Source organism: Rattus norvegicus, chromosome 11 (genome assembly GCF_036323735.1).
Source record: "Rattus norvegicus strain BN/NHsdMcwi chromosome 11, GRCr8, whole genome shotgun sequence".
Taxonomy (NCBI): Eukaryota; Metazoa; Chordata; class Mammalia; order Rodentia; family Muridae; genus Rattus; species Rattus norvegicus.
In genome coordinates, this window is record NC_086029.1 from 43,678,277 (window position 1) to 43,690,397 (window position 12,121).

Below are 12,121 nucleotides of genomic sequence, written 5' to 3' on the forward strand. Positions count from 1 at the left end.
CCACTGCCCTCCTCTGGGCCAGAACTAACGCCCCTATAACCTTTAAAATCTATAAATGTAGCTTTCACTAGCCCAAAAGTTGGGAATGTCATCAAACAGCATCTGGTACCTATAGAAAAGCTCCATCTTGATGTAAGTGCCTCTCTGGCATTTCCACCAATGTATTTTAAACTTGCCATGACTTAATGACTTTGTCCTATAGAGCTATAAAACTTTGCGAAACTGCTTCCATGGCAAAACATGGAATTTGGGGTAACCTAAATCTGCCATGGTCACTCAAATTTGGCTTCAGAATAAACTATCTTATTCCCTGCATATATTATGTACACACACACACACACACACACACACACACACACACACACACACACACACTAATGCACACGCACATGGATGTGCACACACACACACAAAAAAAGTACAGAAGTCAGCTAGTGGTAAAGACATATTTATTTCATATGACAGCACATTTCACAGGATATGTACAGAATGTATACCAGCGACTTTAATACTGTACTTCTATAAAGTATATAGTTATAAATACTGTATGCCACATAAGCAATAAACCTCTTACATACATATAAACAGCAATCTACTAGAGAGAACAGAGACTCACAAAGATTCTTAGTGTCTGTTTTCTGCTTTGACCAGAGCTGGTAAATACACACAATGTTGAGTTCTTTGTAGCAAACTTTAACTTCCTTTGTGCGTTTCAGCAGCTACCAGACTTCCTGATAAGGAAGAGCTATTGCTCTGCAGACATTACAGTGGTTTATACCCGAGGGAGTCACTGCTCGGGGCTGCAATCCACACTCTGCTTCAGTTTCCTAAAATGGATTATGCTAATGGGGAGTGGATACCATACACACTACTCACACAGATGTTACAGCCACAATCTCCACAAATTAATTCACATTTTGAAGTACACTGCTCTAGTAATACTGCAGTTTAAAAGCTACTACTGCTGAAATGTTTAGAACCCCAACAAGCACAATATAAAACTCACAAGAGTTATTGCTAACAGCAAGTTACGGCTGTAGCAGAGAGTTACTTCTATAAATACAGGGTTTGATAACACTGAGCATTTGCAAAGGTGCTCTGTCCTAACAGATCTGCTCTATGATAGAAGTGCAATGCAGTCTGCTGTGCTTTTACAGAGGTGAGGGCAGCCATAAATTCTTTCTAATCTCACAATACACATCTTTAAAGGTTCATGTAGACTAGGAACTTGGGTGTAAGCATGGAACTCTTTTTATATAAAGAGAACATTAAGTCTTAATGGGTAAGGATGATTTTAACTTCAACTGACAACCAACAAAACAATAGCTTAGGGAATTTTCTGACTGGCTTACCTAATGATATCAAAATACTATGGTTTTGGGTGTTTTTGTTTTTTGTTTTTTGTTTTTTTTTTTTTGTAAAAATTCCATGTATTTTTTCACAAAATTAATAAATGCAAGATCAGTTGCATACTGGCAGTGCAGGAGACAAAATCCACAGCTAATTTGAGGTATAGCCTCTAAAACCTTAAAGCAGCATCATGGATATGTTATGTAGCCTCTTACATGGGAGAGAACCTATACTGGACATGTTCCTAATTCGGACCACTCAACAGCTGAGAGCAAAGCTCCAGGCAATTGGCAAACAGAAAGGTCTGAAGGGAAAGGGCTGTGCAGAGAAAGGAGCACACTGATAGTGTTCCTCCTGGAATCTGGTGGCAGGTGCCTACTGTTTTGAGTATCTGTCACATGACTGACCACGTCTGTACTGCCCATTGTAAATGCCCAGGGAAAGGCATACCAGAGGAGGAAGGTAGTAGGATGAATGTGAAGGTCTGAGGTGCAGCGTAACAGGAGATGGCAGCTCTGTAAAGGGACTGACCCTTCCATTCTGGGAGGCAGTTAGTGACGTAATGAAGCACACCCAGTGGCAGCCAGCTTCTTGATAGTGAGATATTGAAAAAAAGGACATTGTCAGAACTGTTAGGTAAAATTTGATCTGAATTATATCAAGACAGATTTTATAAGTATGTGGATGTACACATGTGTGTTTGTGCATACATACAGACATACACACACAGTGTATATATACACAGACCTTTTGGCTAAAGTAATGCCGTTCAAAGCAATCTCACCAGAACTCTGGAAGCTCTTTGGTAAGTATCCACGAATACCAATCGTCAACAGCACAATGGGCTGGCAGTACTGTCAGCTGCAGTTGTGTGGGCTTTACGTGATTGCTATGTGAGTATCTGAGTAAGGACTATTCTAGAGTAGTTTTAAGCACTTTTAAAAATGGTTCCTATTCTCTTCCATTCATCTGAAGAGAAAGGCCAGAACTCCAGTTAAGAGGATGTCTTTGCTATTTCTGATATACACAAACTCCAGCTTTGTCCACATCCTCTAGTGGTATTTTATATAGATATCAGTGCACTTACTGATTATTTATTGCACATAACAACTAATTAATGCCCCATTCTCTTGGGTCTACCCTGACAAACAGAAACAAACAGTCACACCACACCAGGAGAAACTCCCTTCCCTCCATGTCATTATCTTTCTGTGAAGTCCAATGTGGGAGATGCCTTAGATGACAGGGTTGTGCTAGGTCCTGCAGATGAGGTGGTGCCAGGTGGTAGCAGAGGGACAGGAGGTGGTGGAGGTGGTGGCCTTCTGGCTGGCAGCACACAGAAAGAAACGTTTGTACCTTTACTCCAGTCATCATCAAATGAAGCTGCTGTATTACCCAGGGAGTCTGGATAAACCGACCTTGACTTTCCTTTTGTAGGAAAGTCTTCATCTTCGTCAAATGTTACCCATCCTTTGGGGTTGCTTGTTTTTACTGTAGACTGGCTCTGCAGATCAAAATTGTCCTCAAAACCATCTAGTGAACTTGAAGGCTTGCTCATGTCGTGACTGAGAGGCATGAGAGGAGGGAAAGGACTGTTAGAAACAGGCTCTTCTTTGGATAGCCAAGAAGTTGCCTCTGATTCTTGAGACTGAACTCTAAATGGGTTTCCAGGGGCAGCAGTCCTGTCTGTAAAAGGGTTCCTGGTAGGCAGGCTGGGAAATGGGTTTGCAGAACTCCCCACACTTTCCTGTGACTTGCTTTGCTCTGGAACTGGAGGCATGGTTAGCATGCAACTTACAGAACTCAAAGAGTTAACTTTACTTTGCGATGCAGAAGGCAACTGAATCAACATCTTTGGGTCTGGGGTTAGAACAGGTGAAATCTGAGCAGAAGGCTGAGCCTTGGATACAGCAAGCACACTAAGTGAGAGGTCTTCAAATGGGTCACTCTTCAATGTTGGCTCTTGTTTGACACCACAAGCTCCATTTATTTTTACCTGGAAAAGAATGAACACTGAATGATTGGTTTTTTGTTTTTTTTTTTGTTTTTTTTTTTTATTCATTAATACTCTTCTCTTTCTCTTTTTATTATTTCTGCTTTTTTTTAAGCAACTATATAAATTCAAAAACTAAAAAGTACCTGTATAGAATTTTTGCTTTGGTGGTTTAATAAATAGGGTGAAATTGGTAAAATTATGTTCTTTAAGAATTCATAACTAAGTAAATCCATGTTTTTTTAAATCTCAAAGAAATGTGATAGGATAATTTCTTCCATTCTGTTTTTGAAATGGTAAAAAAGAGAATTTAAAAAAAATTATGAGTTTGCTCATGCTCTGTTATTTTAGAGTTTAACACAAACTAAAGGAACATATAGTAAAAGCATTGGGTAAACACACACAGTAAACTTCCAACACCATCTATGAGGATATGTGTCGTCTAAATTCCCTATAGAAATTCAACTTTATGAATAAAAGCTAACTTATTAGTATATTCATACATTCAAAGCTATAAATGGAATTTTTCCCTTTTGTATTTGGAAAGGTGAATTTTCAAAGCTTTCTTTTACTTTTCAATGGTAGTTTGTTTGCCTTTGTAGTTTACTCACTGAATAATGTAAGTTTCCTTAGCTGACCTTCCTTGTCCTGTCAAGCAAGGCAGATAAAACCAATGATTATTTAAAGTGCAAGGGGACATTCCATTTTCTATGAACACTGATTCTAAAAAAAAAGAAAGAAAGAAAAGCAGGTGTACTCTGAGAGCACTGGCCACGGAGGAATGTTCAGAGTTAAGTTCGTGGCCATAAAAAATTTGCACTTCTTCATAAATCCCTTTGTTCACCATGAGGCTGGTTACCGGAAGTCAGCCTTTGGAGTGAACGGGGCTCAGATGAGACTACCAATTACAGTGAGACCCACATTACCACCCTTAGAATTAAATTATGATCCAAGCAAGATTTGGAAACTCATGATGGCATCAGTAGTGCTTGTACAGGTGCTGGAAGGGCTTTTAAGTATCATTAATTTTAATCTAAATCACCAATTCTTTCATACCAAAAAGAATCTGAAAAAATCATCTGAAAAAAATATTTCCCAAAAGAAACCTAAGGAAAAAACAATTAGGTTTTCCCATTTATGTAGTTCTGTCAGATACAAATAGTTGGCGTTTTTGAAATTATACTTTTTAGTTTTGTTAATTTTCATAGAAAACAAAGCAAAAAATGAAAAGGCATTAGCAAAAACTAATATGATTCCTAAAAACCCAAAGTACTAAGAAAAAAAGCAGATATGAGTTTATGACAAGATAATAGAACTTATTAATGTGAGCGAGGAGATTTAAATGGGTGAAACTCTAGATGTATGAAGCAAAAGACTCATACATCGGATGCACGGGGAGACAGATGAAAAGCACATGGAAGGCGGATAAAGAGTCAGGTACCTGCTGTTACCCTGTTGGTTGCTCCTGCTTTGAGAAAAGGAACACAGACATCAAAGTAAAGAGTTAGGACAATTCCACCAAGCCGCAGCCCCAACAAGTCAGTCCTCAGAAAGCTTGTGGCCCCAGGTCACAGGTGGGGTCCAAGAGCAGTAACACTTGCAGGTGCTACTGTCAGTCAGAGCACAGTTCCGGTCTCTGTAACCTCACGGTGTATGTTTAACAGTGCCTAGGTTGATGACTAGCCAGTTTGTTATTCTGTGTTTCAGACTCGGAAGGCTAGAGAAAATGTACACAATCCCACTTTGCAGGTGTACAACCACACATTCATCGTCACAAAACATCAGGATGCAGGCCTGCTCTATATTGCTCACGTTTTCTAAAGAGTTTAGAAAAGTTAATTCCCTTACTGTTTACTAGTTGGGAAGTACAACAAGAAACTAATTTTTGGTGTTTAAATCTTAAATTATAATCTTTCAATAATTTCATGGCATCAGAACAATCTGGGGTTCTTAAATTGGATACTCTAACACTGCAGGTTATTTGTAAACAGTGACATCTTAGAGAAACATTACAGACTTTAGTATCTCCCCTCCTCACCGCCCCTAGTCCTTCCCCAGTACACAGATGACCCAGTGATACATGTGTGGCTAATGTCCTCCCACTGCCGTACAACCGTTAACATGATGCTCTGTGACTTCAGTCCCCACCATCTTGATGACCTAGGATGTTATGTGGCCAGTGTCCTGCCACTGACATGCATTAGTGTGATGCTTTGAAATGAACTTTGCGTTCTCCCTTCTCTCAGCTCTCCTACGGTGCCCTGTGCACATCTGTCACTGTGCTGTCCTTTGTTCTGTTCCTCTCTCTCTAGATTTTAGCTCACGGTGAGATGACTAAGATGTTAGAAGTGAGAGCAGGTAGCCCCTTACACCACATAAAGGCTGTACAGCATTTTCTCGAGCTAAAGAGCAGCAGGCAACACAGAGTAAAGCTGGCTCACAAGTCTCCTCTATGCTTTAGATACACCATAGAGTTGGGCCTGGATTAATAAAGACTTAAGAAATTACCAAACATTCACTTCTGAAACAATATAAGACTAAACAAAACAACAAACAACTCAGTAAATAGTGATAAAATACCAAACTTGTACAATTAAAATTCTCATCAGTGGTATGTACCTGAATATACTGTACACACACACACACACACACACACACACACACACACACACACACACACACACACAGTCAATGTATAGGAAAATCTCATTACTTAGGAGAATTTTTCAATTTTGTACCTTTTTTTAAAAACAGCATGATTACTATTATGATTCCAAATTCAAAAGGTAGAGAAGTGCAGGAAGTGCTGCCTTCCTGTTCTACTCAGTATCACACTCCTCCTCAGGGGACACTCTAGCCTATGTGACCCTACATCACAGTGGACTCATAAACAAGACCTGGAAAGGCAGAGTGTCTGGCTAAGCTAGGGTCAAATATGGATGGCTCAGGCAAAGAGAACTAGAACTTAGAGCATCTAGATCTCTGTCCTTTTTAGTGGGTAGACTGCAGCAAGATTCAATTCAGGGCCGGAGAAACGGCTCAGCTCAGTAAAGTGTTCGCCGTGTGAGCAAGCGAGCAAGAGAACGGGGGTTCAGTGCCCAGGGCCCATGGGAATCACTGGCCTAGTGGTGTAATCTTAGCACAGAGAATGCCTGCAGCTCAGTGCAGCTCAGTGCAGCCAGACGCGCCTCTTCAGCGCACCCCAGCTACTTGAGAGACTCTGTCGCAAACTCTCCAGGTTGATGGCTTCTATGGAATAACGTCTGAGGGTACAACACCATGAGTACACACGCAAAAGGGGGGGGGGGCACTCCAAAACAGTCTACCATGCCACCTGTAGACTCTGCTGCAGGCTGCTGTCTTCCCAGTCTTTTGTTTCTTCAGTGGGAAACAAAGAGGCAAGCAGAGAAAAGGATGGTTCCTGTCATCTCCACGGCCAATTACAGTGCCGGGCCACAGAAGGGGAGCGCCTGAGCCTCCAGTTGTCTCTAGCCATTTGCCATTTGCTCCTGCTTAACTTTTCATAGCAGAGCCCCGTTCTGCTCTCACAGGGGTCTATGGATACTTAAAGCCATTACAAGTGGATGGAGTTGTGTGTGGTGCCTTCTATCTGAAATGGATGCCTTAAAACAGCGCTGATAACATTCACAGTGACTAGTTTAAAAGACTTCAGCCTTCGGGACAAGATAAGTCTTCATTGTTGGAGAAGAGGAAAAAGAACAGGATACATTACTCTTTGTAGGGTTTCTATTAAATATCTTTAGCACTACTACTTAACCTATAAAAATCAGAGTAACCTTTAGATTTCATCGTCTGAGAACATTTTCCTATTTCTGTTGTTTTCTTTAGAGTTCACAAATGTGAGCAATAGTCTTGGCAAGTGCAAACTGCTAATGAACGGCTCTTAATCTTAGCTACTTTATTTAGTATTTGCTTTGCAACAGAGATATATGTTTGAAACAGTTTGCCAACTAGGGTGATATACACATATATCTGCAAAAATGCAAATTATTACTCATAAACTGTGTTCAAAGGCTACTGCCAACACACAGTATTTCAGATTAAATCATGGACTTCTAAAACCTTACACATTGATGTGGCTTTGATGGCATTTTTAAGTAAAGAATTTGTGAGCCAGCAAAATATACCTATTAAATTTATCAACTTTAGTGAAATGCACACAACAAAACTAGATCAGAATGTAAACATAGAACACTATGTGTGTGTGTGTGTGTGTGTGTGTGTCTGTGTGTGTGTATCACATGTAATTACAGTGGTTATCACAGCAGCCTGACACACAGCAGTGCTGTGGACAGGACACACGGAATGCCCGTGACATCAACATGTCAGGCCATGGACCAAGCTTCTACGAGACATTAATGAATGGATGTGCTCCTCTGTGGTTTTTGTGTGAGTGAATGAACCTTTTGCTTAGAAACCCAAACCTGCTAAGCTACTCCGGTAATGACTGTAACCTCTGGACCCAGTGCCAGCTCAACACAGGAGAGCCACTGCTCACGTCAGGAAGCACTGAAGAATCACTCTGCAGGAAATTAGCCATCATGCCAATGTCTAAACACTGAGCTGATCTTGGTTTGCCTGTCTCTCAAACTAACTCATCACCTCAGTGTTAATAAGAGGCCTCTATATTATCTAATTAACTAACTGCCTAGAGCAAACAATGTATTTAAAATGTTACAAATTAGCATGAAGAAACACTTGAACTTCCTAAAGAACCTGCTTTAGTATCAAGGGAACTGAGAACTGTTTGACTGTCTAGCTCTAGCTAGCCTGGAACTTACTATGTAGACCAGGCTGGCCTTCAACTTGTAACTCTCCTACCTCTGCCTCCTAACCTGAGATTACCTCCTAACTACTCCCGTTGCTCTCTGAGGTTTTCTTACTTAAGCAACACATACAAGCAAACAAACAAACCCTTAAAATTCTTGAATAATCAACAGCATATAGTCATTTTAGGTATCAAAGGATACAAAAAATCATCTCAAGATGCTATTACTTTCAAGCAGCAAAAATAAAATTTCTTATTTACTCTTATGAATGCTGATCATTAAAATAATTGTGCCCCACACTACGCAGTGTGGGCATCTGAGACACTTCCTTCAGTAGTGACACTTACTTGTAGCTGTGGTGAGGAGTCTGAAGGCAAGCTTTGAGATGACCTGCTCCGAGGTGGGGGCAGGGGTGGAGTTTCCAAATTCGATTGGGGAATGGAGGGAGGCATAGGTGCTGCTATGGGGACAAGTGGGTCCTGTAACTTTTGAGCAGGTGTGGGCAGAGAAGGCTGCGGAGGAAATGCAGCCTGAGGCTTCAGTGGTTCTGGAAGGACAGCAGGACCTAAAACACCAAGGATTGTCACACATTAGCTGTGCTCTAAACACCATGGTTTTTCTCTTGTTAACGGGCAGAGGGATTCTAGTTGTTGCCCTTTCCCATGGCAAACAGCCTCAATTCTAGGGCTACAGGGGAAAGATCCTGTTTGGATATGTTAGGTTTTATGGAGGGTGGAAGAAGAAAGGAGGCTCACAGAGCTGAGTGTGCCCCAGCAGTGCCTACCTTTCGATGTCTCCAAGGGTTTGCTTTGGCTTTCAGGAGTCAGCCTTCCAGCAGACACCCGAGCCTGGCTCTGAGGGGCACTGATCACTCCAGCACGAGCTGGAATTGTCTACAAATGGAAACATATAGTTAGATTCTGTGAAGAATCCATGTTTTCACGTCTCACTGATTCTCTGGATAATTTCCCACCTTGCCATTTGAATTGTTCTCAATTTGTAGCCAAACAGTGATACTTTCCTTTTTATTTTTGACAGTGTACTGTGTACCAGGCTCTTGTAAGTATGATATAGACATTTTTATTTAACCCTCAAAATAACTTATCTGACTCAGTCATCTTCATTTTAAATTAAGGTGAAGACCGTACAGAGGACGTGGGTGTTAGGATATACACAGGATGTGGTGTTGGGATGACAGGACTCATGCCTGGCTAGCTGTAGGTGAGGGACCTGACTGTGAGCAGTGCTACCTTAGGAAGCGATGCGTGCTGTGAGAGCATAAGCAGTGGAGACAATCCTAACACACTAGGAGACTTCCGAATTAACCCTCCCGGGTTGTTCTGAACATCAAATAACATTCTTAAATATCTAAATATTTAAATGAAGTAAGCCAGAAGACACATTGGTGAACAATGCTTTTTATTCTCGTATGTTTGGTGAAGGCTCTAAGCCCATATACTTATGAAAAGATGAAATTAGTATAGGTTTTTGGTTTAGGCCTGGGTGTTTTAAGCAAAGGTCTCACTCTGCGGTCCCAGGTGCTCTGGAACTCACTGTGTAGACCAGGGCGGCCTTGGACTCACAACAGCAATTTCCCAGCCTCAGCCACCTACTGCTGGGATACAGATGTGCGACCTTAGGCCTGCTGTTAGGACAGCTTTTAACCCACCCAAATCCTGACTTTCCTTCCCTATCCCTGCACTATCAAAGCACATGGAGGAGCGTGGCAGCAGAGTCAATACAAGCAGACTTCCCTTTGTGTGAAATAGAGAGTAACAATTATCTTGAGGTATATCCTAATTTAAAGAATAGAATTCATGTAGAAAAGGACCTTTGGTTTGTTACGCAAACAGTTACAATCTAAGCACAGTGGTAATTCTAGGTTCTCCGCTCTGCAGATGTAGTCTCTACTCTAGTGCCCTCAGCTACACTTAAAAAACATTATTTGTGTGTGTGTATGTATAGGCACTCATGCATGGCACAAGAGAGATGTCAGAAGAAACTGTTGGGTCTCTCCCCCACCATGACATGGGTTACGTGAAGATATACACAGGTTATCACACCTGCACAGCAAGCACTTGACCCAGCGAGCCATCTCTATGGTCCTATCTTTTTCGAGTATCTGGTATAAGTTAGAGGAATTTTATTTGAGTGAATAATGGAAAATATGATAACATATGATAAACTCACAGAAAGATTTAGATTTATAAAGAATACTGCAAGCCATCTTATTTTTGGTATCTCTAGAAACAGTTTAAGTATTCTATCACAATTTCATGTTAATCAAAGTCCTTACAAATAATTTTTTGGGGGTAGGGTGACACAGGGTCTCTCTCTATAGTCCTGACTGTCCTAGAAACTTGCTATGTAGACCATGCAGGCCTCAATCTCAGAGATCCACTTGCCCCTGCCTCCTGAGTGCTGGGATTAAAGTTGTGTGCCATCACACCTAGCTGGAAAGACAACTTATGATTTCTACTGATTTAATAGCTTAAATGATAAACAGCTATTCAAATACATTAGCTCTTTATATTTATTTTGAGAGACTTTACAAAATATTTATTTAGTGACCATAATTAAGTACATAATTTTTATGCAAAGCAGTTAATGTAGTCATTTGCAAGTCTATGAGAAAGGTTGAGTTGAGGTGTAATTGGAGATGACCGATTCCCGTATGTTAAGTTGAAGAACCAAAGCCTGGGAGGTTTCTTTGGATTCTCTCCAAGGTAACAAATACCCTAATTGTAGACTGGAACCTAGGACAAACTCCTCTTACCTCCCAGGCTAGGTGTTACCTACCGGTCTAGCTGCACCATATCCAGAAGGTCCTGGGCCTGCAAGTCCGGCTTGAGGGGAAGGCTGATTACGCCCTGAAACAAAAAAACACCAACCACAGTGTATATTTAAGTATAAGAGAGTTTTTTAAAAAGTAAAAAGAAATGAGAAGCCATGTACTTCTATTCCCAGTGTCTATTTTATGGTCCAGTTTTAAGGGGAAGTAACTACATTCAAGTGTTTTTACCTATATTATCTTTCCGTGCTGTTCCCGGGCTTTTGGGTGCTTTGAAGCAGAAAAGAAAAAGAGTCAATCATAAGTAAATGGTAAAACCACAATGCACGGCATCACCAGATTGTTCGGTTCACTGCCCACAGAGACAAAGGAGACAGCAACAAAACAAGCACCACGCTCTGGGTAAAGACAGAAACTGGAGTATTAGAGACCTGCATGGGAGACAAAGGGAGTCACACTAAGGTGACAGTCTTCACAGACCTCTGTCCATGAACCTTGAAGACCTGGTCAGGTGCTCCTTATAGCTTGTGGCTCCTGAGCCACCACTCCTAAGAGCTTAGCTTGTCATCTAGAGGTCTGACCATGGATAAAGTTATCCTAGGGTGAGGTCTTTCCAATCTCTACAAGAGACTATTAGCATCAAGACAGAAGACAGGTATGCACATATTTACAGCTGTATTACAATATTGTGCAAACCCAGTAGAAGGATAGCCTAGGGATGAAGAGATAACTACTCTGGGGACAAAAAGAGTAGAAGATAGGAGCAAGTAATATCTGTCTTTCCATTTTGAGAAGAAATTCAAGTACAATGGTTCTATTGAATACGACATCCCATAAATAATGATAGTCTCAAAGCGGCGCTAGACTTAGTGGTCTTTCAAGCAAATCCAGCTCAACATCGAGATCTTTAGAAGCACCTTTTATAAAAAAATCTGTAAAACACTAAGGACTTACAGTTACTAACTTATAAAGCTTCAGTTTAATCAAGAACATTGTCAAACATGTGACTTGTTCAAGAGAAAATGAAGGCGTTGTTCTTTCAACAGTTACTGCGGAGCCTGAGTACATGGGACTCGGTATGAACAACACAGAACCCTCGGGGACATTGAATGGATTGCCACTGGACACTATACAGACAGCATAGAAGGACAGAGGAGAAAAGTACAAGGTTTATGTACGGGGAAGGAGGGTGCTTCT

General features: G+C 41.0%; 1 protein-coding gene across 37 annotated transcripts in view; it reads right to left on the reverse strand.

The window, feature by feature from the left end:
• Positions 1–432: 432 nt before the first annotated feature.
• Synj1 (synaptojanin 1) overlaps positions 433–12,121 on the reverse strand; it is a 76,818-nt gene continuing 65,129 nt past the window's right edge. For 15 of the 37 annotated variants that reach the window (XM_063270805.1, XM_063270806.1, XM_063270807.1 and 12 more), the window contains 5 exons: positions 11,156–11,194; positions 10,933–11,003; positions 8,918–9,026; positions 8,481–8,698; positions 433–3,346 (listed from right to left, as the gene is read on the reverse strand). In XM_063270805.1, the coding sequence (XP_063126875.1) occupies positions 2,552–3,346; positions 8,481–8,698; positions 8,918–9,026; positions 10,933–11,003; positions 11,156–11,194 (1,232 nt within the window). In that variant the 3' untranslated portion in view covers positions 433–2,551. Of the gene's footprint in view, positions 3,347–3,952; positions 3,992–4,781; positions 4,812–8,480; positions 8,699–8,917; positions 9,027–10,932; positions 11,004–11,155; positions 11,195–12,121 lie in introns of those variants that run through there. The other 22 variants (XM_063270821.1, XM_063270825.1, XM_063270822.1 and 19 more) reach the window with 9 other exon arrangements.